At 49.3% G+C, this 27,933-nt stretch overlaps 1 protein-coding gene across 1 annotated transcript; it reads left to right on the plus strand.

Moving 5' to 3' along the window:
• The first annotated feature begins 264 nt into the window (after positions 1-264).
• Positions 265-26,965, plus strand: bckdk (branched chain ketoacid dehydrogenase kinase). The gene is made up of 11 exons (XM_084449991.1): positions 265-586; positions 1,772-1,840; positions 2,361-2,471; positions 6,576-6,623; positions 7,341-7,460; positions 7,800-7,898; positions 11,085-11,158; positions 13,420-13,548; positions 19,312-19,401; positions 23,499-23,654; positions 24,800-26,965. The coding sequence occupies exons 1-11, from the start codon at positions 338-340 to the stop codon at positions 24,942-24,944; spliced, it is 1,290 nt and encodes a 429-aa protein (XP_084306117.1). The 5' UTR covers positions 265-337; the 3' UTR covers positions 24,945-26,965.
• The last annotated feature ends 968 nt before the right edge of the window (positions 26,966-27,933 follow it).

Here is a 27,933-nt window from a genome sequence, read left to right on the forward strand (position 1 = left end):
AATGCTTTATTTAGGCTGCCCAAAACCATTTCCCAAAGAAAAGAACATTATGTCCTCGGACAGTTGTTTCGTGCGCATCCGCAGTGCACGTACAGTAAGCTGGGGGGCGTGGTCAGCTCATTATCTCCGCCTTTCCTCGCTGTGATTGGTCAGACCGACGCGTCTTGTGACAACCCCCGCATCAGACTGGTCTATCTGTATAAAGCCACCCTGTATTCACATATTATTGTATTCGGAATACGTGCCTTTGTGTACGGACAGGGTGTCTCCCCATGGCCTGTGGTGGTTGATTGAATTTAAAACAGGGCCCTTCTGTTCATAAACAACTATCTCCAGGATGCGCCGGAGAGTGGGGACAGCGCTGGAGATGCTGGGTCCTCTGTCTCTGGCCAGCCCCAGGGTGAGCAGGCTGTTGCTGACCCCCACCCTGAACACAGTCCACCCTAGCGTGGCCCCAGACCGGAGGAGATTCCGCTCCACGTCGTCCATGCAGCAGGGGTACACCGTGACGGAGCTGGCCCGGGAGAGGTCCAAGACGGTCTCGTCGTTTTACAACCAGTCTGCAATCGATGCTTCGGCCGAGAAGGTGAGACTGCTCTCTTAAGCATGGTCCCAGTCTGGTCCCAGTTAGCTCGGCTAGCTCACGGTACTGCACAGACCAAACCTTGGGAACTGGTTCTAGCTGGGTTCTAGCTGGGTTCTAGCTGGGACTCGCTAGCTCCAGCTGTTGCTAACGTCAACGTTAGTTATCAGCCCGACCAAAACAGAAAACGCGTAGCCACAAAGCCACCGTAGCTTAGCTACTAACACATTCAATGTTGGCCAGTCTGGTGTTTGACATGCTCCAATCCACGCCACACGTATTGGTGGTTCATCTAGCTAACCTTATCTAGCTAACCTTAGCCTATTTCAGGTTTCCACCACACAGCAAAGCTCATTGACCAAGATGACAGACTACCGAAATGCATTGTGTTCAGTACTAGATGCCATTAGCGCCCACTACAGGGTTACTGCAAGGTCAGCTTGACCTGTGCACCCACCAGGGAGTATTGTGAGCTGGGTTAGATTGTAAATGGTATAAGTGGGGAATAAACTACACACTCAAGGCATTGCTCTCTAGAGACTATTTTACTAGGCTTTTTTTGTGACCAGGTCAGCCTCTTACATTGCTGTACTACTTTAAATGGTTATGCAGTCCTAACCTTTCATCCAGTCCAGTCCATGCATGAAACAGCAGAGAAAAACATGCTTTGTAATAAGTACACCATAGCCTATGGATTTATGTGTCAGACCTCGTATCTATATAGGCTATGTTATCCTCATTCTCTGGACACCACTGTGACATGTATCCACTGTCCATGCAACGTAACTCACTCCATATTTTCAACATAACTCACTCCATATTTCTTTCGTCCATTGAGTTCTGTGATTGAACTAGTTGGGACTGCATGCTCATTAGTGTGGCTCAGGGGCTTCTGTGCTCCCTCAGTGGCAAATTCCATAAAGTATGGTTCTTTTGCAGTTGCGCTAATACAGATCTATGTTAATGCCATAATACTATACTGTTGTAAATTGTTATCACAGTAAAGGTAGGCCTAACCGAGGACCTTTCAATGTCTTTGTCATTCAGATAATCTCACAGAATTGGGGGCAAAGACCTCCAAAACAAACATGCCACATCAGAAATGTCTTGTACACATCACTCTACCAATCTACCCAAGATCTTGAACGCTCCCTTCTAAGTTGACCTCTGTCTCTGTGTTCTTCCCAGGCCTCGGTCAGACTGACCCCAGCCACCCTGCTGTATGCTGGGAAGTCTCCCGACGGACACCACGTCCTGGTAACTCGCCACACTAGTACTTCTCTCTAAGTAGTGGTTATTTAGAATGACTTCACGTCACCAGGATGGTATTTGTAAGCTGCCCTGATGATCTCCCTTCGAGAGATAAGTCTTGTCTTTATTGCTCTGTTCTGTTTAGACTGGGCTGTTTGTGTGATAGGGATTTACAGTTTTCCCTTATTGTTCTTTCTCAGATATCATATTTCATATGTTCATATAAAACACTGTTTTATCACCAGAAATATCATTTTGATTAATCTAGAATGTTATGCATAGATTGTTTGAATAATGATCAATTAAGGTAAGATTAACCTACATTCAGTCAACCTCTTTATGCTGATAGTTAATTTATATGCAGCGGATGTCAAAGCCAAACTCATGGGAATTTATTATCAAATGGGCAGTCTTTGCTCGTTTTCCAGTTTATCTAGTTAGCTGTGGTTTTTGTCTCCCCATTCCTGTGTGTGTGTGTGTGTGTGTGTGTGTGTGTGTGTGTGTGTGTGTGTGTGTGTGACTACAGAGCAGTGCCAAGTACCTTCACAAGGAGCTGCCAGTGCGCATTGCCCACCGAATCAAGGGCTTCCGCAGCTTGCCTTTCATCATCGGCTGTAACCCCACCATTCTGCAAGTGGTGAGTCTCTCTCAGAGCTGATGGCTCTGTATACCAAACACACACAGCCACACCTCCTTTGTGCTCATCTTCTCCAAGTCTCTTTCTCTTTCTCTTTCTATGCTCTTTCTTTCTGTCTTTCACACTCTTTCACTTTCTCTTTCTGTATGTAGACAGCAGTGTGTCTCCTCCCTAGCTAGCCCATCTTCAACATGCTGTCTCTCTCAAGCCTTCCTTTGAATCAGTTCAACTGGCAGGTGCTGCTTTTCAGACAAGCACAGCGTTAGCTAACTTAGCTAGCTAGAATAAGCTAGCCAGCACTCGTTAACGTTAGTTAAATTACCCTGTTCCATGGCAACATCCTCTCAGTGGCTAGCCTAGCAGCAATCCCGTCTGTTCATAGCTAGTGAGCCTGCCCTAACAATTCAGATTTGCGTGCCGAACAATGTCAATTTGCGCAGGTGCCGTAGCAATTGGCGTCATGTTTCGTCCCATGTGTCATGGCGTCCACGGGTGTCCTGAGTTTGGCGCTGTATTCCCACGCTTGTCTGCTGACTGCTACCGTGGACAAAAGACTGACATCAAACCATACATTGAGAATGCATTTGTTACGCAACAGTCTTGTAAGCATGGTTTAGCTGCATCTTTTAGCTTCCAACAAGAACCAGTTGATTCTTCTCTATTTATTTTCCAAACCAAGACTCCTCTTTCTCTGACAGAAGTATTGTAATCAGTTCAGTGAAATCATCCATCAAATTACAAGTTTATCTTGAGTACTAAAGCTCTGGTCTAAATTCAGTCAACAAGAATTTTAGCCTGAATGTTAGTGTTCATAAACCCAAGGCTAGAAGATTCACAAATCATTAGTCAAATTCACTGTTGAAATTTACTGACTGCATAGTTTTGCATTACCCCGGTGTCATCCTGTACAAAACATTACATTTGTTTCCACATGTTGCAAATGTCTCACCTCTCTTATTGTATGTCAAGCTGGTCTCAGGCAGGCAAAACAACACAAAGACCTCTTGAGTCACTATATAAAAATGCCCTCAAAATACATGACAAGAAATCATGATACTATCACCACTGTAATATCCTTTGCAAATATAATATGCTAAACTTTGAAAATCTGATCATGTACTCAAATGTCTGTCTTATGTTTAAAATCATCCATAATGCTGCTCCTCCCCCCCTGAGAAAGTTTGTAACACTCAGCTCTGAGTCAATGACTCGAGCCACTAGGTCAACAACGCAGAGGGCGTGCAGAATCCCACAATGTAAGACTGCTTTCGGTCAATCATCCTTCATCTTCACGGCCATAAAACAGTGGAACAGCCTTCCAACAGAACTCACAACAAGCTTTCATAGCTTCTCTCACCTCGCAAAGCAGTGGATACTCGCTCAGCAAAGCTGCGCGCACCTGTAGTCGCACCTGCAGTCAAGTGTGTGTGTGTGTGTGTGTGTGTGTGTGTGTGTGTGTGTGTGTGTGTGGCACATATGTATGGGGGCTGTACCTAGGGTTTGAGAAAGGGTATGGGGAGATTGGGATGTGGGTATAGGAATGAGTGAAATCTTTGCTACATAACTTTTTTGTATTCCTTCTACAGCATGTATGTAACTTTCCCACTGTGTACTATTTGCCCCATTATTTTAAGACTGTATATTTATTTGCCCAGGGACTGCGGGTGGAAATTAGCTGTCTAGCTATAACCTTGTACAGTGCATCTCTCCCTATTCGATAGGGTAAATGTCTACTCTACCTTGGCCCTGTCTTAAAAATAAATAAAATCAATCAATGATTTGCACTATTAATGGAGTTTTATAGCCCTTGGGAGTTGTTTTCCATTCCCAGTATGAACTCTGCTCTTCTGTAGGGTTGAATTGAGGGCGCATCTGTAGCTTCAAAAGGTTTTTCTTTATTAATTAGTCACAGCGCATTTATGGTTTGTGGAATGCGTTTATGAGTTCAGCATACAGTGCATCTAGAAACTTCTCTCACCTCTTCACTCCACGTTTTGTTATGTTACAGCCTTATTCCAAAATGGATTTCATTCTTTTTTCTCTCTCATCAATCTACACACAATACCCCATAATGACAAAGTGAAAAAAAGTTTTGTCAATTTTTTTTGCAAATGTCTTATAAATTAAAAAACGGAAATATCACATGTACATAGGTATTCACACCCTTTACTCAGTACTTTTGTTGAGGCACCTTTGGCAGTGATTACAGCCTCAAGTATTCTTGGGTATGATGCTACAAGCTTGGCACACCTGTATTTGGGGTCTTTCTCCCATTCTTCTCTGCAGATCCTCTCAAGCTCTATCAGGTTGGATGGGGAGCGTTGCTGCACAGACATTATCAGATCTCTCCAGAGGTGTTCAATCAGGTTCAAGTCTGGGCTCTGGCTGGGCCACTCAAGGACACTCACAGACTTGTCCCCAAGCCACTCCTTTGTTGTCTTGGCTGTGTGCTTCAGGTTGTTGTCCTGTTGGAAGGTAAACCTTCATTCCAGTCTGAGGTCCTGAGCGCTCTGGAGCAGGTTTTCATCAAGGATCTCTGTACTTTGCTCCATTCATCTTTCCCTCGATCCTGACTAGTCTCCCAGTTCCTGCTGCTGAAAAACATCCCCACATCAAGATGCTGCCACCACCATGCTTCCCTGTAGGGATGGTACTGGCCAGGTGATGATACCACCATGCTTCCCTGTAGGGATGGTATTAACCAGGTGATGATACCACCATGCTTCCCTGTAGGGATGGTATTAACCAGGTGATGATACCACCATGCTTCCCTGTAGGGATGGTACTGGCCAGGTGATGATACCACCATGCTTCCCTGTAGGGATGGTACTGGCCAGGTGATGATACCACCATGCTTCCCTGTAGGGATGGTACTGGCCAGGTGATGATACCACCATGCTTCCCTGTAGGGATGGTACTGGCCAGGTGATGAGTGGGGCCTGGTTTCCTCCAGACATCACGCTTGGCATTCAGGCCAAAGAGTTCATACTTGGTTTCATCAGACCAGAGAATCTTGTTTCTCATGGTCTGAGAGTCTAAGAGAGAGAGAGGGAGAGTTTTGTCAAACTCAAGCAGGCTGTCATGAGCCTTTTACTGAGGAGAGGCTTCCGTCTGGCCACTCCACCATAAAGGCCTGATTGGTGGTCCTTCTGTAAGGTTCTCCCATCTCCACAGAGGAACGCTGGAGCTCTGTCAGAGTGACCATCGGGTTCCTGTTCACCTCCCTGACCAAGGCCCTTCTCCCCTGAGTGCTCAGTCTGGCCAGGCGGTCAGCTCTAGGAAGGTTCCTCGTGGTTCCAAACTTCTTCCATTTCACAATGATGGAGACTGTGTTCTTCAGGACCATCAATGCTGCCCCCTTTCACAGATGTCTGAGGTCTACTGACAATGTCCTCGTCTTCATGGCTGGTTTAGGCTCTTACATGCACTGTTAACTGTGGGTTATTACTACTTTTCATGTAGTACAGTAGACGGGTGTGTGCCTTTCCAAATCATGTGCAATTAATTGCATTTACCACAGGTGGACTCCAATAAACTAATCACTAATCTAACCACTGCCAAAGGTTCGTCAACAACGTACTAAGGGTCTTAATGCTTTTGTCATGGCAGGGGATGACCTTTTACCTAGATTCTCCTTTACAACATTGGCGTAGTCTTGTGCTCAAGAAATGGCATCTGGCTGCCCTAGAAGAATGGAGCACATGTTTTTCATATTTTCTAAAAATAAATGGATATACTGTAGTCTCTCAGACAGCTAACTGCTAATAAGTGTTGGTCTAAATGTTGGTAGAATCTATTCCAAACGAATAGAACCAACCACGTATGGAGGTTGCAATGTTAATGCGGTCATAAGATCTTGTGTTCATTCAGTATAACCAAGAGATAGAACTAGTCAGGCTTGAGGACTGAGATGTTTTGCAGCTCTTTGTGAAGAATGTGAGGAATAAGGATAAGATTAAGATGCACCCTCCTGGCTTTCCTGGAAAGGGGGCCATGGCACATGTAGGCCCATGTGGGAAGGAGGGGGGGGCTGGCCACACACACGCCTCCTCCTCTGAACCAGTCCACTGAGGGGATCATAACTCCTCCCCCTCTCTCTTGCAGCACGAGCTCTACATTCGAGCCTACCACATGTTGAGCGACTTCCCAGCGGTGAGTTACGCACGCACGCACACACACACACGCACACACACGCGCACACGCACGCACGCGCACGCACGCACGCACACACACACACACACACACGCACACACACTCTAAGGAAGGCGGATAGGCAGGCCAAGTTCAAGTCCATGACCCCTGAGGGAACAGGCATGTCTGGTGTCTGTTGCATGCTAGCCCCCCAGACTCGGCTAATCTACCTGTCTACATTTCTTTGAGGAAACAATTCCCTGTTCTAAATATGGACTGTGTGCCATTGACTTTGTCTGTTAATAGTGGTCAGCCTCCAATAAAAGTTACTTTAGATATGCCTGGAATATGTCAATTCTATATTTACATAATTCTACTTGAACCAGCAAAACCCTGCAATGCTGTATTTTGACACCCATGTTTCAAGGGATGTTGCAGATCTCGTCTTTCTGTAAACAGGATGACAGGCTTGTCATTTTCACTCAACTCAGCAGTTAGCTAATAGCTATTGAGCAATAGTCTCATCTAGGGTTGCAAAATTCCGGGAATATTCCTAATGGGAAATTTATGGGAACTAAGGGGAATAAATTCAGTTTTCCAGTTAATTCCTGTTGATTCCCATAAGTTCCTGTTAATTCCCACGGGAAGTTTGTGAATATTCCTGGAATTTTGCAGCCCTAGTTTCATGTTCAACAGTTCTCTGAAGTGTAGTTTGATTGTTCTTGTTGTCTTTGGCAGATCAAGGACCAGGAGACGGAGGCGCGCTACAGTAAGCTGGTCCAGCAGCTCCTAGATGACCACAAAGACGTGGTCACCCTCCTCGCCGAGGGCTTCAGGGAATGTCGCAGACATGTCCAGGTAACGCACAACAACGCTTCACTCACGGCTTCATGCCTTTTTCATTATTTTACTGACCTATTTGCATCATATGGGCTGGGCAGCTGTCAAGATGCTAACATCCTAACGCTTGAAGAGAGAAATGAATCCATTGATCAAACAAAACGCTGTGGCATGTTTATAATCATACCCGTTTGACTGGTTATGCATCTTGAGGCCATGAAGATCATGTTGAATTGATTAGTAATGCAATTCAAACAATAGCTTTTATGAAAGCAATTTTGGGATGGGTGTTGGGATGGATGTAATTTTAGCTGAGTGTGTTAACAGTGTAATGAGAGTGTGTGTTGTGTGTTCCAGGATGAGGCCCTGGTGCGTAACTTCCTGGACACCACCCTCACGTCACGCCTGGGGATCAGGATGTTAGCCACACATCACCTGTCTCTTCACGAGGACAACGTGCGTTTGGCACTTCACTTGTTTTTTTTTACAGAATAAATGCTACCAAGAGAAGCAGTCCCTCTAGGGTAGAGCAGTTCCTCTAGGGTAGTCCAGGGTAGAGCGTCCCTCTAGGGTAGTCCAGGGTAGAGCAGTTCCTCTAGGGTAGTCCAGGGTAGAGCAGTCAGGGACTAGGGTAGTCCAGGGTAGAGCAGTCCCTCTAGGGTAGTCCAGGGTAGAGCAGTCAGGGACTAGGGTAGTCCAGGGTAGAGCAGTCCCTCTAGGGTAGTCCAGGGTAGAGCAGTCCCTCCAGGGTAGAGCAGTCCCTCCAGGGTAGTCCAGGGTAGAGCAGTCCCTCCAGGGTAGTCCAGGGTAGAGCAGTCCCTCTAGGGTAGAGCAGTCCCTCTAGGGTAGTCCAGGGTAGAGCAGTCCCTCTAGGGTAGTCCAGGGTAGAGCAGTCCCTCTAGGGTAGAGCAGTCCCTCTAGGGTAGTCCAGGGTAGAGCAGTCCCTCTAGGGTAGTCCAGGGTAGAGCAGTCCCTCTAGGGTAGAGCAGTCCCTCTAGGGTAGTCCAGGGTAGAGCAGTCCCTCTAGGGTAGTCCAGGGTAGAGCAGTCCCTCTAGGGTAGAGCAGTCCCTCTAGGGTAGTCCAGGGTAGAGCAGTCCCTCTAGGGTAGTCCAGGGTAGAGCAGTCCCTCTAGGGTAGTCCAGGGTAGAGCAGTCAGGGACTAGGGTAGTCCAGGGTAGAGCAGTCCCTCTAGGGTAGAGCAGTCCCTCTAGGGTAGTCCAGGGTAGAGCAGTCCCTCTAGGGTAGAGCAGTCCCTCTAGGGTAGTCCAGGGTAGAGCAGTCCCTCCAGGGTAGTCCAGGGTAGAGCAGTCAGGGACTAGGGTAGTCCAGGGTAGAGCAGTCCCTCTAGGGTAGTCCAGGGTAGAGCAGTCCCTCTAGGGTAGTCCAGGGAAGAGCAGTCCCTCTAGGGTAGTCCAGGGTAGAGCAGTCAGGGACTAGGGTAGTCCAGGGTAGAGCAGTCCCTCTAGGGTAGTCCAGGGTAGAGCGTTCCTCTAGGGTAGTCCAGGGTAGAGCAGTCCCTCTAGGGTAGTCCAGGGTAGAGCAGTCCCTCTAGGGTAGTCCAGGGTAGAGCAGTCCCTCTAGCCTTCTAGTGTAGATGTTTGGGACACGCTTATGGATACATTACAAAATAATATTCTTCCAGTATTTTCCCCCAATATCAGTTTCCAGTTGGTTTTACACACGTGATGAGACCTGTAACTCCTCCACAGAGGGTCTGTTTACGTGCGTTCCTTCCTCACGTTCCTCTGCCCAGTGTTGAGAGAAGAACATGAGCGCTCCTCAAAGCCCTGTGTTTGAACGTTCCTCTGCCCAGTGTTGAGAGAAGAACATGTGCGCTCCTCAAAGCCCTGTGTTTGAACGTTGCTCTGCCCAGTGTTGAGAGAAGAACATGTGCGCTCCTCAAAGCCCTGTGTTTGAACGTCCCTCTGCCCAGTGTTGAGAGAAGAACATGTGCGCTCCTCAAAGCCCTGTGTTTGAACGTTCCTCTGCCCAGTGTTGAGAGAGGAACATGTGCGCTCCTCAAAGCCCTGTGTTTGAACGGCTGACAGCCTCATGACTTATTTGGATCAGGTCCTGAAACGCTCCCTGCATGTAACCCAGCCCAACGCAGCGTTCCTGCCAGCCCTGTCTGCAGGCTACTGGTGAGGGCACCCAAGTGGGCCTCCTTTGTATGACCCAGTTATAGGGCCTATATATAAACATGCTCCCCGTCGCCAGGGTGATCAGGCACTTTGGTAGTCTGACTCAGGAAGTCAGATCGGGCCAGTGTTGAAGTGTTTGGTTGGAGTTTTACCCAACAGTACTTTACTGTAACTATTATGATGCTGTAGATCATCTCCAGCGATGGTTCACTGTCTTCCTGGAAACTGAATTAAGATTATTAGATTGCCAACCTTGCAGATTTGAACGCCAATACACAACACTTTACACATTACACATGACATTTTCAAAATGTCATTACAAAAATCAATCAATCAAAGCTTTATTTGGATAGCGCATTTCATACCCAGAGGCAACACAATGCGTTTTACAGAGAACAAGGGAGGTGGGCATACGACCCACCCCTACATATTCCAGAGGGAAGCAAAAAAACAGTATCACCCGGGGGTCAGATAAGTGAGCTGTAAAAAATTCTTCCCTGACCCCTCTCAACAAGGCGATCGAGCAAGCTCCTGGAGTATGTTTGTCTACCGGCTAAGAACATTTATAAAGCAATACATTACATTAAATTACATTCAGAGAAAGAGAGGCTAAAAAAGCATCATAGGAGAGACATGGCAAATACTGGTGTGTGTTTGCTATGGCCCAGGCCTAAAGCCGGAAGTGGGGTATCTATCGGACTCGGGGAGGTCTGCTGGTGACAGTGGGGCATCCACTGGACCTGGTTAGAAGATAGGAGGGAGAGAGAGAGGCACTAGGGAGAGGGAAGGCAAAACAAGGTTAGTAGCACACAGCCATAAAAGCAACACAGATATTAAAACAGGCAACCTGGAGCAAGCTCCTGGAATATATTTGTCTAACGGCTAAGAACATTTATAGAGCAATAAATTACATTAAATTACATTTTCAGGGCAAGAAAGGCTCAGAGCATCAGGTCCAGGCCTAAGCCGGATGTGGACTGATGTGTGTCTGTGTGTACATGTGTGTGTGTGTTAACTAAATACTACGACATCCACAGCTGACACGGGGGTATCTCTCAGACTCGGGGTGGTCTGCGGGCGACAGTGGGGCATCCACTGGACCTGGTTAGAGGATAGGAGGGAGAGAGAGAGATAGGCACTAGGGGAGGCAGAAAACGGTTAGTAGCACGCTGAGCCATTGAAGCAACACAGATGTCAGAACAGAACAAGCCTTTTTCAGGGCAACCAGCTTCTGTACATTACTTGAGATAAAAAGAGGTTGCGCTTCAACAAAATAGCTCTTCAAGTTAGAGTGATTAAACCAAACTCATAATATGATTGAAAAAGCTTGCAAACATTGCAATTGTAGCACATCTCAGTTATTAACTTCAAGGACAAAATACTCACTTTATCCTTGGCTCACTTCATACAAAGAGACGCTAACGCGTTTCGGCAATCAGCCTTCGTCAGAGCGTAGGATTTTCAAAATGTCCTCACCAACCTTTTTCCTTCTCCTTGCAGACTGATTTTGTTGGTATTGTCTGCCGACGACTCTCCCCCAAAAAGATTATTGAGAAGTGGGTTGACTTTGCAAGGTGAGTGTTGTTTAGCTTTTCATTGGTTGTACAGTAACTACACTACACTGTGTTAGTGTTGTTTTAACCCCCGGTGGACTCGCTGTCTTCACGGACCCAGTCTGCCAGTCTGGGTGATAAGCTGTTGACAGCAGCAGCCTCAATAACGTCTCTGGAACTTTGTTCCCACTTATCTGTAATGAACAAGTGATATGAAGCGTAGCAAAGGTCCCTTTGGTGCGGTACATGACTTTCATTAGTACTTTTTATTCCCAGGTGGCCTTTATTTATATCTGGCCAGGGAAAGCTAGTTATCTTTTGTCTAATTCTGGTACGCTTACTGCAATGTTTATTAATGTGCTGTTGGAATTTCTATGGCAGTATGGACTTCTTTACTCAGCCTACTAGGAAAAACATAAATTGCATACAGACTGGTTTTGGTAACCAGCATCATTTTAATATGAACTATTAAGAAAATAATTGGCAAAGAACGTACTAAAACAAAGAGACAATGTGTGAGCAGATGGGCATGTCTTCTGTTCTGTCTTTTCACTGATGCAAATGAAGTTACACTTCTGTTTGTATAGATAAAAAAGGAATATGTAATCCTAAAGGAATATGTAATCTAAAGGAATATGTAATCCTAAAGGAATATGTAATCCTATTGTACCATCTCAAGAGCCTTTCTGTGGCCTGTTCCTCAGGAAGTGTGCTCACGCAGCACAATGTTCTGTCCTGTTTAGAAAACAAAGAAAAACATGTTTTTTTTCCTCAAACTTCCACAAGTCAGACCAGCATAGCAACAGAGAAGACCTATCAAATAACTTGGTGAGAACTTCGCCACTTCCTGTTTTTTCATCAGGAAATCGACAAGCTTCAAAGCTATGGCATTCTAGCGTGAGGCACATAATGAGAAATAAAACATGTTCTTAATATGGCTGTAATACAGACAGTTCTTTTGCAAAGATCTGGGCTACTATGTAGGCTGATGTCACCGTATCCACTTGCATGCGCCAGGGTCCTCAGACAAGTTCAAAGTCATAATCAAGTGTGTGAGCTCAATGTCCACCTCTAGAATGTGAACCCAAACCAAGGTTATTATAGTTAACGAAAACTAACTAAAAAACTAAAACTAGGTGTGAAAAAACATTTTAGTTAACTGAAATAAAAATAAAAACTAGACTTTACAAAAAAACGATAACTAACTAAAACTGTATTGTGTGTTTACAAAACTAACTAAAATAAACTAACATTATTGAGAAAATGTCCTTAGTTTTAGTCTTTTTCATTTCATACATAAGCCTAATATTTTGGGGGGATATGAAATCTATCCTCCATGTTCTTTAGCTGTGTCCCTGCGCAGGAGTAACCTGACGTGCTCCAGATGGTTTGTTTCACACGGAGTGAAACAACGTGAGCTCAGGAGATCAGGATGGTCTCACCAGGCTAGCGCAGAAGAAAAAAAAACTAAAACTAATACTGAAACTAATAAAAACTAAACTAAAACTAAGCATTTTCAAAAAATAAAAACTAAACTAAACTAGCAAACCTGCTTTAAAACTAATCAAAACTAAAGTGAAATTGAAAACAAAAATTTAAAACGATATAAAAATAAAAACTAATGACAAAAGCAAAACTATTATAACCTTGACCCAAACACACACGTACAGTAGAACCACCATCTATTTACACTTGTTGTCCCACTTCATTCTATCTAGGAATGTGCAGCTGCTCTCTCACTTGAGGCCCTCTCACCTCTCACACACATCCACACACCCTCTCTCCCCCTCTCTCTCCCTCTCTCTCTCTCTCTCTCCCTCTCTCTCTCTCTCTCTCTCTCTCTCTCTCACCCTTCCAGCCACTGGGTTTTGGCTGCCTCAGAACAAAGGCGCTAATGCTGATTTTAGAGCCAGAGAGGCCAGGAGCTGAGTCAGCAGGGCTGTGTCTTCTTTCTCCAGTTAGCCCCTGTGATCCCAGAGCCTGTGGTTGGAGCCCAGAATGGTTATTATGCATGGAGATTGAATTTGTGCACATTATTCACACCCCAGCTTATTTTCTTTGCTAGTTAAGTGTTCATCCCCAATTTCACACAATTTCCAACAACAGGTGTGATGTTGCAGGTCTCCTGCATGGAGGGCAGGTGTGATGTTGCAGGTCTCCTGCATGGAGGGAACTGTGACTGAACTGAAACGCTCCACAGATGAGCCCTATAGCTTAGGAAAAAAAACAAGCTTATCTGCATGATGTTCCTTTGTTCCCGGCTCCCTCCATGTGTTCCCCAGACGCCTGTGTGAGCACCAGTACGGTAACTCCCCCCGGGTGAGGATCAACGGCCACGTGGCGGCCCGGTTCCCCTTCATCCCCCTCCCCCTGGACTACATCCTGCCTGAGCTGCTCAAGAACGCCATGAGGTACTGCTGCTGTCACAGCCCAGGACGCCGCCAGCCCCGGGGATTACAAGCATTAAGGAAACGCTCTGCACTCCCGTTAATGAAGTCCAGAGTGGGTTAAGAGCAGAGTGGGTTAAGAGCAGAGTGGGTTAAGAGCAGAGTGGGTTAAGAGCAGAGTGGGTTAAGAGCAGAGTGGGTTAAGAGCAGAGCGGGTTAAGAGCAGAGTGGGTTAAGAGCAGAGTGGGTTAAGAGCAGAGTGGGTTAAGAGCAGAGCGGGTTAAGAGCAGAGTGGGTTAAGAGCAGAGTGGGTTAAGAGCAGAGTGGGTTAAGAGCAGAGTGGGTTAAGAGCAGAGCGGGTTAAGAGCAGAGTGGGTTAAGAGCAGAGTGGGTTAAGAGCAGAGTGGGTTAAGAGCAGAGTGGGTTAAGAGCAGGTTAAGAGCAGAGTGGGTTAAGAGCAGGTTAAGAGCAGAGTGGGTTAAGAGCAGAGCGGGTTAAGAGCAGGTTAAGAGCAGAGCGGGTTAAGAGCAGAGTGGGTTAAGAGCAGAGTGGGTTAAGAGCAGAGCGGGTTAAGAGCAGGTTAAGAGCAGAGCGGGTTAAGAGCAGAGCGGGTTAAGAGCAGAGTGGGTTAAGAGCAGAGTGGGTTAAGAGCAGAGTGGGTTAAGAGCAGAGCGGGTTAAGAGCAGAGCGGGTTAAGAGCAGAGAGGGTTAAGAGCAGAGCGGGTTAAGAGCAGAGCGGGTTAAGAGCAGAGCGGGTTAAGAGCAGAGCGGGTTAAGAGCAGAGCGGGTTAAGAGCAGAGTGGGTTAAGAGCAGAGTGGGTTAAGAGCAGAGTGGGTTAAGAGCAGAGTGGGTTAAGAGCAGAGTGGGTTAAGAGCAGAGTGGGTTAAGAGCAGAGTGGGTTAAGAGCAGAGCGGGTTAAGAGCAGAGTGGGTTAAGAGCAGAGTGGGTTAAGAGCAGAGTGGGTTAAGAGCAGAGCGGGTTAAGAGCAGAGTGGGTTAAGAGCAGAGCGGGTTAAGAGCAGAGTGGGTTAAGAGCAGAGTGGGTTAAGAGCAGAGTGGGTTAAGAGCAGAGTGGGTTAAGAGCAGAGTGGGTTAAGAGCAGAGTGGGTTAAGAGCAGAGTGGGTTAAGAGCAGAGCGGGTTAAGAGCAGAGTGGGTTAAGAGCAGAGCGGGTTAAGAGCAGAGTGGGTTAAGAGCAGAGTGGGTTAAGAGCAGAGTGGGTTAAGAGCAGAGTGGGTTAAGAGCAGAGTGGGTTAAGAGCAGAGTGGGTTAAGAGCAGAGTGGGTTAAGAGCAGAGTGGGTTAAGAGCAGAGTGGGTTAAGAGCAGAGCGGGTTAAGAGCAGAGCGGGTTAAGAGCAGAGCGGGTTAAGAGCAGAGTGGGTTAAGAGCAGAGCGGGTTAAGAGCAGAGTGGGTTAAGAGCAGAGTGGGTTAAGAGCAGAGCGGGTTAAGAGCAGAGTGGGTTAAGAGCAGAGCGGGTTAAGAGCAGAGTGGGTTAAGAGTGGGTTAAGAGCAGAGTGGGTTAAGAGCAGAGTGGGTTAAGAGTGGGTTAAGAGCAGAGTGGGTTAAGAGCAGAGTGGGTTAAGAGCAGAGCGGGTTAAGAGCAGAGTGGGTTAAGAGCAGAGCGGGTTAAGAGTGGGTTAAGAGCAGAGTGGGTTAAGAGTGGGTTAAGAGCAGAGCGGGTTAAGAGCAGAGTGGGTTAAGAGCAGAGTGGGTTAAGAGTGGGTTAAGAGCAGAGTGGGTTAAGAGTGGGTTAAGAGCAGAGTGGGTTAAGAGCAGAGTGGGTTAAGAGCAGAGTGGGTTAAGAGTGGGTTAAGAGCAGAGTGGGTTAAGAGTGGGTTAAGAGCAGAGCGGGTTAAGAGCAGAGTGGGTTAAGAGCAGAGCGGGTTAAGAGTGGGTTAAGAGCAGAGTGGGTTAAGAGCAGAGTGGGTTAAGAGTGGGTTAAGAGCAGAGTGGGTTAAGAGCAGAGTGGGTTAAGAGTGGGTTAAGAGCAGAGTGGGTTAAGAGTGGGTTAAGAGCAGAGCGGGTTAAGAGCAGAGTGGGTTAAGAGCAGAGCGGGTTAAGAGTGGGTTAAGAGCAGAGCGGGTTAAGAGCAGAGTGGGTTAAGAGCAGAGCGGGTTAAGAGCAGAGTGGGTTAAGAGCAGAGCGGGTTAAGAGCAGAGCAGGTTAAGAGCAGAGCGGGTTAAGAGCAGAGCGGGTTAAGAGTGGGTTAAGAGCAGAGTGGGTTAAGAGCAGAGTGGGTTAAGAGCAGAGCGGGTTAAGAGCAGAGCGGGTTAAGAGCAGAGTGGGTTAAGAGCAGAGCGGGTTAAGAGCAGAGTGGGTTAAGAGCAGAGCGGGTTAAGAGCAGAGTGGGTTAAGAGCAGAGCGGGTTAAGAGCAGAGTGGGTTAAGAGCAGAGTGGGTTAAGAGCAGAGTGGGTTAAGAGCAGAGTGGGTTAAGAGCAGAGCGGGTTAAGAGCAGAGAGGGTTAAGAGCAGAGTGGGTTAAGAGCGGGTTAAGAGCAGAGAGGGTTAAGAGCAGAGTGGGTTAAGAGCAGAGCGGGTTAAGAGCAGAGAGGGTTAAGAGCAGAGTGGGTTAAGAGCGGGTTAAGAGCAGAGAGGGTTAAGAGCAGAGTGGGTTAAGAGCAGAGTGGGTTAAGAGCAGAGAGGGTTAAGAGCAGAGAGGGTTAAGAGCAGAGCGGGTTAAGAGCAGAGAGGGTTAAGAGCAGAGAGGGTTAAGAGCAGAGAGGGTTAAGAGCAGAGCGGGTTAAGAGCAGAGAGGGTTAAGAGCAGAGAGGGTTAAGAGCAGAGTGGGTTAAGAGCGGGTTAAGAGCAGAGAGGGTTAAGAGCAGAGTGGGTTAAGAGCAGAGTGGGTTAAGAGCAGAGAGGGTTAAGAGCAGAGAGGGTTAAGAGCAGAGCGGGTTAAGAGCAGAGCGGGTTAAGAGCAGAGAGGGTTAAGAGCAGAGAGGGTTAAGAGCAGAGCGGGTTAAGAGCAGAGAGGGTTAAGAGCAGAGCGGGTTAAGAGCAGAGCGGGTTAAGAGCAGAGCGGGTTAAGAGCAGAGTGGGTTAAGAGCAGAGTGGGTTAAGAGCAGAGTGGGTTAAGAGCAGAGTGGGTTAAGAGCAGAGTGGGTTAAGAGCAGAGTGGGTTAAGAGCAGAGTGGGTTAAGAGCAGAGTGGGTTAAGAGCAGAGAGGGTTAAGAGCAGAGTGGGTTAAGAGCAGAGTGGGTTAAGAGCAGAGTGGGTTAAGAGCAGAGCGGGTTAAAAGCAGAGCGGGTTAAGAGCAGAGTGGGTTAAGAGCAGAGTGGGTTAAGAGCAGAGTGGGTTAAGAGCAGAGCGGGTTAAGAGTGGGTTAAGAGCAGAGCGGGTTAAGAGCAGAGTGGGTTAAGAGTGGGTTAAGAGCAGAGCGGGTTAAGAGTGGGTTAAGAGCAGAGTGGGTTAAGAGCAGGTTAAGAGTGGGTTAAGAGCAGAGTGGGTTAAGAGCAGAGTGGGTTAAGAGCAGAGTGGGTTAAGAGCAGAGTGGGTTAAGAGCAGAGTGGATTAAGAGTGGGTTAAGAGCAGAGCGGGTTAAGAGCAGAGTGGGTTAAGAGCAGAGTGGGTTAAGAGTGGGTTAAGAGCAGAGCGGGTTAAGAGTGGGTTAAGAGCAGAGCGGGTTAAGAGTGGGTTAAGAGCAGAGCGGGTTAAGAGCAGAGTGGGTTAAGAGTGGGTTAAGAGCAGAGCGGGTTAAGAGTGGGTTAAGAGCAGAGCGGGTTAAGAGCAGAGCGGGTTAAGAGCAGAGTGGGTTAAGAGTGGGTTAAGAGCAGAGCGGGTTAAGAGTGGGTTAAGAGCAGAGCGGGTTAAGAGCAGAGCGGGTTAAGAGCAGAGTGGGTTAAGAGCAGAGTGGGTTAAGAGCAGAGTGGGTTAAGAGCAGAGCGGGTTAAGAGCAGAGTGGGTTAAGAGCAGAGCGGGTTAAGAGCAGAGCTGGTTAAGAGCAGAGTGGGTTAAGCGTTGTGCTTGAATCTCAGATGATAATGTCCGACCAACGCTGTTCCACCTGTCCCATATTTAGGTGAGGCCTGGCCTCTCTCACCTGTGTGTCAGTTGATCACCAGAGTTACTGTCAACATAGCCAGGCCAGCAGAAACAGTTCCTCTTTCATAGCGACGTTACGTAACCGTGGCCTGGGAAGGAATGTAGAGGAGGTCACAACAACTGCTAGTTTGCTTCACTTGACTTGACATGCAAAGAGACTGTTGCCGATGATTGTATGTTCTGGAGGGTACTTGCTCTGTTCTTATGTAATGCCTGGAAACCATAAAGATTACACAATATTGAATTTCAGGGCACGATAATGTGATACAGGAGGTAATGCCAGCCGGATCGGTCCTTTCCTCTTATTCCCCACTCCGTGTTGGGTCTTTGACTCGGGAGTACTAGTAGACTCACCAGGAAGTAGGTTAGAGGTTGTTGTTGTAACTTGTGGGCCCACCAGTACGGTGACGCGCTGGAACTCTGGCCTCCTCAGGTAGATGGTGTGTTCCTACTTCACTTGACGCACACATGGGAAGAGAAACCGAAACCCAAACAAAGCAGTCGTGATCAGAGCTTTGGTTTATCAAGAAATGTCAATCTCGTTCATTTTTGAGGGGCAAAATTAATCTGTTGAGGGCTTTTGCTAAAAGGGCAACAACAACATTTATTCAACATTTCACATCTGTACAGTCTAAACATGTGTGTCTTCAGCTGCTAATAAGCACTGGTTCAGCCTCTGAATGACTGGCCGGAGAAAGACTTTTCAACTTAAAGAGCGTAACAGCTTTGCAAACCCAGACGTGTTTATATGAGTTTGTAGACGAGGCGTATGAGCTGAGGGAACACTGTCCTTTCTCATCATGGCTGCTGTGATCTGGCAGTGCTGGTCCAGAGCCCGCTGTCTTTGTCCTCCAGTTGGGAACACTGTGTTCTCAGCCAAAATACAGCAGCGTTCACTCTTATAATTCATAGGAATCAGTCCCAACTGTGAGAGCGTTTGTGTCATGCGTTCCCTCCGTGTCTGTGACCAAGAGTCTGGCCAGTCGCCCGTCACCCAAACATCTGTCCCTCAGCCCTTCTTAGCTCACACCCACTCATCTCAAGAACATCAAAGTGACTGGAGAAGTGAATCCCATTCCCAATCCCAGTTGAACTGCTGCATCTACCTTGAAGCAAACTTTGTGTGAGGCTGTGATAAATATATAAATAAAATGGCATCAGCAGCAGGCGCAGGGCCCCGAGTCTAGAAGGTATTGAGGCCCTGAGTCTAGAAGGTATTGAGGCCTGAGTCTAGAAGGTATTGAGGCCCTGAGTCTAGAAGGTATTGAGGCCCCGAGTCTAGAAGGTATTGCGGCCCTGAGTCTAGAAGGTATTGAGGCCCCGAGTCTAGAAGGTATTGGAACGGCTGAAGCCCCAGTGGGTCCTCCTCTCTCCGCTCATTAAACATGTATTGTTATTCTACTGCTCAACTGTTGACTTAGTGTAGCGCTCTGCCTCATTAGTGTGTGCGCGCTTGCGTGTGTGTGGGTGTGTGTCTTTCTCTTTGCCCATTTACAATAAGATTGAACTCGGCCATTTTGTTGAGTATGGATAAAGAGTAAAACTGTTGCTATTCTTGAAGTCCAGTCTCAGATGTCACTGTGAGCGAGACAGTCGCCTAGTCAGTCAGGTTTGCCCTTCCCAGAACAGCGCTGCGTCACGAGCCGCCACTGATCCCTGTTAATTATCCTGGTTGCATTGTTGACGTTTTGTTGCCTAAAAAGGGAAACTTTTACCAGCCTCACCTCTACCTGCGTCTCCCCACAGGGCCACCATGGAGAGCCACCTGGACACCCCTTACAACGTGCCCGATGTGGTGGTCACAATTGCCAACAATGACACAGACTTTGTCATCAGGTACGTGGCCAACTATCCCACTGATACAATGTTATTTGACGAATGCGCTAAAAGAGATGAGAGTGGTCTCGGGGTGGGGGTGGGGGGGTGGGGATGAGAGTGGTCTCGGGGTGGGGGTGGGGTGGGGGGTGGAGATGAGAGTGGTCTCGGGGTGGGGGTGGAGATGAGAGTGGTCTCGGGGTGGGGGTGGGGGGGGAGATGAGAGTGGTCTCGGGGTGGGGGTGGGGGTGGGGTGGGGGGGGAGATGAGAGTGGTCTCGGGGTGGGGGTGGGGGTGGAGATGAGAGTGGTCTCGGGGTGGGGGTGGGGGGGGAGATGAGAGTGGTCTCGGGGTGGGGGTGGGGGTGGGGGTGGAGATGAGAGTGGTCTCGGGGTGGGGTGGGGGTGGGGGTGGGGGGTGGAGGTGAGAGTGGTCTCGGGGTGGGGTGGGGGTGGGGGGTGGAGATGAGAGTGGTCTCGGGGTGGGGTGGGGGGTGGGGGTGGGGGGTGGAGATGAGAGTGGTCTCGGGGTGGGGGTGGGGGGTGGAGATGAGAGTGGTCTCGGGGTGGGGTGGGGGTGGGGGGTGGAGGTGAGAGTGGTCTCGGGGTGGGGGTGGGGGGTGGAGATGAGAGTGGTCTCGGGGTGGGGTGGGGGTGGGGGGTGGAGGTGAGAGTGGTCTCGGGGTGGGGGTGGGGGTGGGGTGGGGGGGTGGAGATGAGAGTGGTCTCGGGGTGGGGGTGGGGGTGGGGGTGGGGGTGGAGATGAGAGTGGTCTCGGGGTGGGGTGGGGGGGTGGAGATGAGAGTGGTCTCGGGGTGGGGGTGGGGGGGTGGAGATGAGAGTGGTCTCGGGGTGGGGGTGGGGGTGGGGGGTGGAGATGAGAGTGGTCTCGGGGTGGGGGTGGGGGTGGGGGGTGGAGATGAGAGTGGTCTCGGGGTGGGGGTGGGGGTGGGGGGGGGAGATGAGAGTGGTCTCGGGGTGGGGGTGGGGGTGGGGTGGGGGGTGGAGGTGAGAGTGGTCTCGGGGTGGGGGTGGGGGTGGGGGGTGGAGGTGAGAGTGGTCTCGGGGTGGGGGTGGGGGGTGGAGATGAGAGTGGTCTCGGGGTGGGGGTGGGGGGTGGAGATGAGAGTGGTCTCGGGGTGGGGGTGGGGGGTGGAGGTGAGAGTGGTCTCGGGGTGGGGGTGGGGGGGTGGAGATGAGAGTGGTCTCGGGGTGGAGGTGGGGGGTGGAGATGAGAGTGGTCTCGGGGTGGGGGTGGGGGTGGGGGGTGGAGATGAGAGTGGTCTCGGGGTGGAGGTGGGGGGTGGAGATGAGAGTGGTCTCGGGGTGGGGGTGGGGGTGGGGGGTGGAGATGAGAGTGGTCTCGGGGTGGGGGTGGGGGTGGGGGGTGGAGATGAGAGTGGTCTCGGGGTGGGGGTGAGAGTGGTCTCGGGGTGGGGGTGAGAGTGGTCTCGGGGTGGGGTGGGGGGTGGAGATGAGAGTGGTCTTAGCCTCAGACCATGTGCTCAACAGGTTGAATAGGAAACTGGACCCTTTATCATCAGGGGCTGTTTTGTCAGGGAGAAGGTTTATGCAGCCCAGAGCGGTTGCCATGGGAACAGCGGCCCAGGAGCCCACGGTGAAAACCCAGTCAGCAGGCGAGCGTACTAACGCTCAACCTAATGGAAATGTCTGTTTACATTTACGTTAACAGAGATTTACAGAGGCGGAAATGTTTGACCGGCGACCAACTGCTCAGTGTATTAAGTGCCGTTTGTGTTTGAACGAGGCAAACATACAGGAGGGGAGTAGATAAGAGCTTTTGAGAGAGGATGGGGGGGAGAGGATGAGGGAGAGAGGATGAGGGAGAGAGGATGAGGGAGAGAGGATGAGGGAGAGAGGATGGGGGAGAGAGGATGAGGGAGAGAGGATGAGGGAGAGAGGATGAGGGAGAGAGGATGGGGGAGAGAGGATGGGGGAGAGAGGATGGGGGAGAGAGGATGAGGGAGAGAGGATGAGGGAGAGAGGATGAGGGAGAGAGGATGAGGAAGAGAGGATGGGGGAGAGAGGATGAGGGAGAGAGGATGAGGGAGAGAGGATGAGGGAGAGAGGATGAGGGAGAGAGGATGAGGGAGAGAGGATGGGGGAGAGAGGATGAGGAAGAGAGGATGGGGGAGAGAGGATGGGGGAGAGAGGATGAGGGAGAGAGGATGAGGGAGAGAGGATGAGGGAGAGAGGATGAGGGAGAGAAGATGGGGGAGAGAGGATGAGGGAGAGAGGATGGGGGAGAGAGGATGAGGGAGAGGGGATGAGGGAGAGAGGATGAGGGAGAGAGGATGAGGGAGAGGGGATGAGGGAGAGAGGATGAGGGAGAGAGGATGAGGGAGAGAGGATGAGGGAGATATGTACAGTTACACAGATAAGTGAGCTGTGAAGATTCTTCCCTGACCCCTCTCAACCAGACGACCGAGCAAGCTCCTGGAAAATGTTTGACTATTGGTTAAGAACATATACAGAGCAGTCAACATGGGCTAGATACTTCAGAAGAGAGACATGACTAACACACAAAGAGTGCACACATAGTTACAGAGAAGTTGCCTACATGGTCGGCCATTATGTGTTAGCTATCCCTGTAGTCTCTAATATGATATTTGAGTGAATCATATAACAAAGCACAGTAAGCACCTAGCAGAACAGGCTCATAGAGAATGCCGCAAGGCAGAGGTGGGGAAACAGAAAGCAGAGAACCAAGGGTAGAAAGGGGCGGGGCTGGCTGGATAGGGACAGCTGACGTCACAGAGTGGGAAGGAGCTACAGTAGTCACGAGGAGGCAGGGGGCCTTTCCAGGAGCAGGTTCTCTGGGACCTGTACAGGGTGGCCTGCAGGAGACAGGGGGTCCACAGGACCTGTTTAGAGTATAAGAGGGAGAGACACTAGGGAGGAGGACAGGGTTAGTGGCTGTACTGGACATCCACAGCAGATACAGGGGTCTCTATCGGACTCAGGGTGGTCTGCGGGTGACAGTGGGGCATCCACTGGACCTGGTTAGAAGATAGGAGGGAGAGGAGAGGCACTAGGGAGAGGGGAGGCAGAACAGGGTTAGTAGCACACAGTCATAAAAGCAACAGATATTAAAACGGAACGTGCCTGTTTCAGGGCAACCAGCATCTGTATACACATCTAAATATACACACAGTGCATAACAGGATATACACCAATGTATACAGAGGATATACAAGCAGGCGGGTCCCAGGCTGCCTCTCTGTGTCCCTGGGTCCTGGCTAGTGATTGTAGGCCAGACTGCAAAGGTACATCTTGAGATCTCTCTTAAAGAGGTCCATAGTTTCAGCCCTGGTTTGGTCAGTATGTCTGTTGTTTTTGCCCCCTGACCCGGACCTCCCATCCCCCTGGTCAGCCCGTCGTCTGTGTTCATGCTCGTATGACAGTACGTTGATGATATGTTCATCTTCCTGAACGTACCGTCAACCTCATCTGACTCCTCCCATCCCGGTCACGGTCTCTCTGAACCACTCCCCTCTGGCAGGAGACTGCGCTGCATCTGGACCGTGCCCATGGTCATCAGCCTCATTAACGAGCCCCCCCTCCCCCAGTGACCCTTATCCCTTTGCACCACCTGCACACGACCTCTGATTGGTCCACATATCTAAACGGCAAACGCAACGCACACACATATAAAACAGCGCTCCTCTACCACACCACACTCCGCACACACACTGTGAATACGCTCACCACACTGTTCTGTATATATTGCGTCATTTGCATTGTGCCTTTCTTGTTATTGGTCATTTTTTTATTTGAACAGTATTTTGTATGGCATTCGCATTGTTATGTCCTTGTCCTGTCCTGTCCTGTCCTGCACCCTGTCCCGCTGGTATGACTCATCTGGTCATTCCCGCTGGTATAACTCATCTGGTCATTCCCGCTGGTATAACTCATCTGGTCATTCCCGCTGGTATAACTCATCTGGTCATTCCCGCTGGTATAACTCATCTGGTCAATCCCGCTGGTATAACTCATCTGGTCATTCCCGCTGGTATAACTCATCTGGTCAATCCCGCTGGTATAACTCATTTGGTCATTCCCGCTGGTATAACTCATCTGGTCATTCCCGTTGGTCAGGATCTCGGACCGTGGCGGGGGCATTCCCCACAGGATCCTGGAGAAGGTGATGGACTACCACTTCAGCACGGCCGAGGAGAGCACCCAGGACCCCCGCATGAGCAACCTCTTCAACACCATCACCAACAGCGGGCCCCAGTCTGGCCCCATGCATGGGTAAGAGGCCCGGGGGCCAGTTCTGTCTCCTCATCTGTGCGGTACCTGACCTTTGTGTTGACCCTCATTCAACTTGATACGTGAAAGCTGATTCGCTGAAAGCCACTGATGTTCGGGACCGATTGTGTCAGGGAAGTATTTAAACGATGGCCACAACAGGGCGTTACATCACACAGAGTTGTTGACGTGTATGAACCTGTCCGTACAGTTACACAGATAACTGACATGATGTGGTGGAAGTCATTTTGAGGACAACTTCAGTCTGAAGTCAGCTTCCTTTAAGTAAAAGTGAAAGTAATCCTGCTTATTGTCTGCTTCCTGTCAGTTGGTCACTGTTTACTAACAAAAGGAACAACATGCGCTTGGTAGCCCAGTCAGTCAGAGATTCCGACCAGTGGCCGAAAAGGTTGCTGGTTCAAGACCAGGCCAGGCCACTGACAATCATTGCCCTTGAGCACAGTACCTAACCCCAACTCTAGCTCAGAAAACAAAAGGTTGCTTTGGATGAAAGCTTCTGCTTAATGACCAAAGTGTAACGGTAACAACGGCACACACTTCCCTTCACTGGTTATGTCCCCGGTCCTGGCTGGGGATCCTGGCTCGCCAGCGTCGGGTCTTCCTCTGTGCCGTCAGCGTGTGTTCTGTGTCTCTCTGGTCTTCCTCTGTGCCGTCAGCCTGTGTTCTGTGTCTCTCTGGTCTTCCTCTGTGCCGTCAGCCTGTGTTCTGTGTCTCTCTGGTCTTCCTCTGCGCCGTCAGCGTGTGTTCTGTGTCTCTCTGTTCTCTGGTCTTCCTCTGCGCCGTCAGCGTGTGTTCTGTGTCTCTCTGTTCTCTGGTCTTCCTCTGTGCCGTCAGCGTGTGTTCCGTGTCTCTCTGGTCTCTGGTCTTCCTCTGTGCCGTCAGCCTGTGTTCTGTGTCTCTCTGGTCTCTGGTCTTCCTCTGTGCCGTCAGCCTGTGTTCTGTGTCTCTCTGGTCTCTGGTCTTCCTCTGTGCCGTCAGCGTGTGTTCTGTGTCTCTCTGTTCTCTGGTCTTCCTCTGCGCCGTCAGCGTGTGTTCTGTGTCTCTCTGGTCTTCCTCTGTGCCGTCAGCCTGTGTTCTGAGTCTCTGGTCTCTGGTCTTCCTCACGCTGGTGCTCCCTCTCTCTGCAGGTTTGGCTTCGGCCTGCCCACCTCCAGGGCGTACGCAGAGTACCTGGGCGGCTCCCTGTCCATCCAGTCCATGCAGGGCATCGGCACGGACGTCTACCTACGCCTGCGCCACATCGACGGCAAGGGAGAGAGCTTCCGCGTGTGAGACCCCCTGCTGCTCAGCCCAGAGGCACGGAGAACGTCCAACCAGGGAGGGGGGGGGCAATTTCAGGGCTATTCACGTTAACACCACATCCTCGGCCCGCAACAGCAATGGCTCCTCGCAAACTCCTCCCACACCTTTCCTCTGTCCTCCTGACCTCAGACTGGGGAGCAGCTGCTACGCTCGGCCTCAAGCTTTCTCTCGCTCCTTTCCCCTCCGTCGCCTGTCTCCTCAGCCTGTCTCCTCAGCCTGTCTCCTCAGCCTGTCTCCTCAGCCTGTCTCCTCAGCCTGTCTCCTCAGCCTGTCTCCTCAGCATCCTGAGGGCTTCTGAACTTTTTAACTTTCGCTCGTCAGGAAAGCGTGCATGGTGCTTAGTTACTAGTGTTGTTGTTACTGTGGTAGAAAGAAAAAGGAAAAAAAATGTCAGCCTTAAAGAAGTTAATTTCTAAGTCTACCTGTAAGTTACATGTGTCGACTCAATAGCCTCTGCAGACATAACTGAAAGACTATTTTAGGGTCTTTGCTGACAAGCGAGGAGTCTCGCTTCACACACTCCAGTGGCTCTTGTCTGAAACTCCTCACAAATTGGACAAAGCTGCCCTTAAAGACCTTCTCTTGAATTACCTGTGGAGGAAACTGCCAAAACACCTATCAAACAGCAATCGTTAATTGATTTTTGAGCATAAGAAGGTTGAACTCCTGGCTCAGTAGTGTTTTGTGAAAGCTTTTAGACGAGCAGATGGGCATAGATGTTCAGTTGCCTTACTGTGTGCTGCTGGGCCTGAGAATCACCTGCTGATTTTGCTTAAACCATTTACTTTTCCTGAGTACCCTATCTGCAATGACATTTCTCATTTCACACCTAATCAGTTTTATGTAGAACATTTGCACATTACAATGATTATTGGCAGGCCTTTATCTATTACTTCAGCCTCAATTGGAAGTGTTCATATTCACGGTTTCGATCTTTGTCAGCAGTGTTAAAAAGTGTCAATATTTCAAATGATTTGATAATTTCTTTTTTTTAACAGGCTTAGAAGGCATTTTTGTTACTGACACACATTCCGAGAAGGGTCAAAGAGAGGGTTGATTAGCTAAGGAAACTAAGGAAATCTTTCTTTGATTATAGTGGTTATTTGAGGTGCATGGTGGAATAATATGGCTATATAAATGCAGAGGTATGTGGCCTGGACTGGCACTAGATTCTGGAGAATCAGTTAGACTGGTATTACACGATTGAATCAGTTAGACTGGTATTACACGATTGTCGATATTACACAGTTGTTCAAACCTGATTATTGACAGTTCCCCATGATTTAAAGGTTTGGGTGGCCAAAGGATTGTTCTAGCATGAGAATTACAGGTCTGGATGTTCAGGATGTGTGTGCTGTTCAAGTGTGCCCTCTGCTGGAAAATAAAGAGAATGCACCCTGACTATTATTAAATGCGTCACATTTTTACTTCACAGTCAGGATGCATTTCTCTTTATTTTATTTAATATATATTATCTTTTGATATTAGAAATAACGCTCTTTCTTAACCATTATTATTTTTGAAAGTATGACGATGGCGTGCCTAAAGGGACTGTCGAGGGTTTATTTTCCTTAAGTTTTGCAAAAACATTCTTAGGTTTTGTGGTCATGAAATGAAGATGCTCATATTCATGGTGTTCCATTACCTTCCCCTTTAGTTCATGGCCAAACAATCATGGAGTGTTGTTATCGGCAGTATGCACTGGTGTGGATTATTTTCTTTGATTTGTTGTTTGATATTTTGTCCCCATGACATGTCATGTTCTTAGTTTGTTGGGCATTACTAAACTCTCAACATCATGGTTGGATTTGGAAGTTTCTTTGACTTCAGACCTGACTTATGATTGACAGTTATGAAGAAAGAGTGAGAGAGTCTAGATTGAAATTTTCAATCACAAAATATTTTTGAATGATGGGCCAATATGAAAAGTGTTTCTTCTCTGATGATGCCTAAATTAAAACTAACTTTTGAACCAATTCAGTCCGTTTCCTCTGTTGGTGCCAAAGAAGACGATGGGTCAGAACCATCCTGGTGGGTCAGAGGCATCCTGGTGGGTCAGAACCATCCTGGTGGGTCAGAACCATCCTGGTGAGAAGACGATGGGTCAGCAGCATCCTGGGGGGTCAGCACCATCCTGGGGGCTCAGCACCATCCTGGTGGGTCAGCACCATCCTGGGGGCTCAGCACCATCCTGGTGGGTCAGCAGCATCCTGGTGAGAAGACGATGGGTCAGCACCATCCTGGTGAGAAGACGATGGGTCAGCACCATCCTGGTGGGTCAGCAGCATCCTGGGGGCTCAGCACCATCCTGGTGGGTCAGAACCATCCTGGGGGCTCAGCACCATCCTGGTGGGTCAGAGGCATCCTGGTGGGTCAGCACCATCCTGGTGGGTCAGTACCATCCTGGTGAGAAGACGATGGGTCAGCACCATCCTGGTGGGTCAGCAGCATCCTGGGGGCTCAGCACCATCCTGGTGGGTCAATACCATCCTGGTGGGTCAGCACCATCCTGGTGGGTCAATACCATCCTGGTGGGTCAGCACCATCCTGGTGGGTCAATACCATCCTGGTGGGTCAATACCATCCTGGTGGGTCAGCAGCATCCTGGGGGCTCAGCACCATCCTGGGGGCTCAGCACCATCCTGGTGGGTCAGCACCATCCTGGTGGGTCAGCACCATCCTGGGGGCTCAGCACCATCCTGGTGGGTCAGCAGCATCCTGGTGGGTCAGAGGCATCCTGGTGGGTCAGCACCATCCTGGTGGGTCAGAACCATCCTGGTGGCTCAGCACCATCCTGGTGGGTCAGCAGCATCCTGGTGAGAAGACGATGGGTCAGCACCATCCTGGTGGGTGGGTCAGCACCATCCTAGTGGGTCAGCACCATCCTGGGGGCTCAGCACCATCCTGGTGGGTCAGCACCGTCCTGGTGGGTCAGCACCATCCTGGTGGGTGGGTCAGC

Source organism: Borostomias antarcticus (genome assembly GCF_949987555.1).
Source record: "Borostomias antarcticus genome assembly, chromosome: 15".
In the NCBI taxonomy this organism is placed as follows: Eukaryota; Metazoa; Chordata; class Actinopteri; order Stomiiformes; family Stomiidae; genus Borostomias; species Borostomias antarcticus.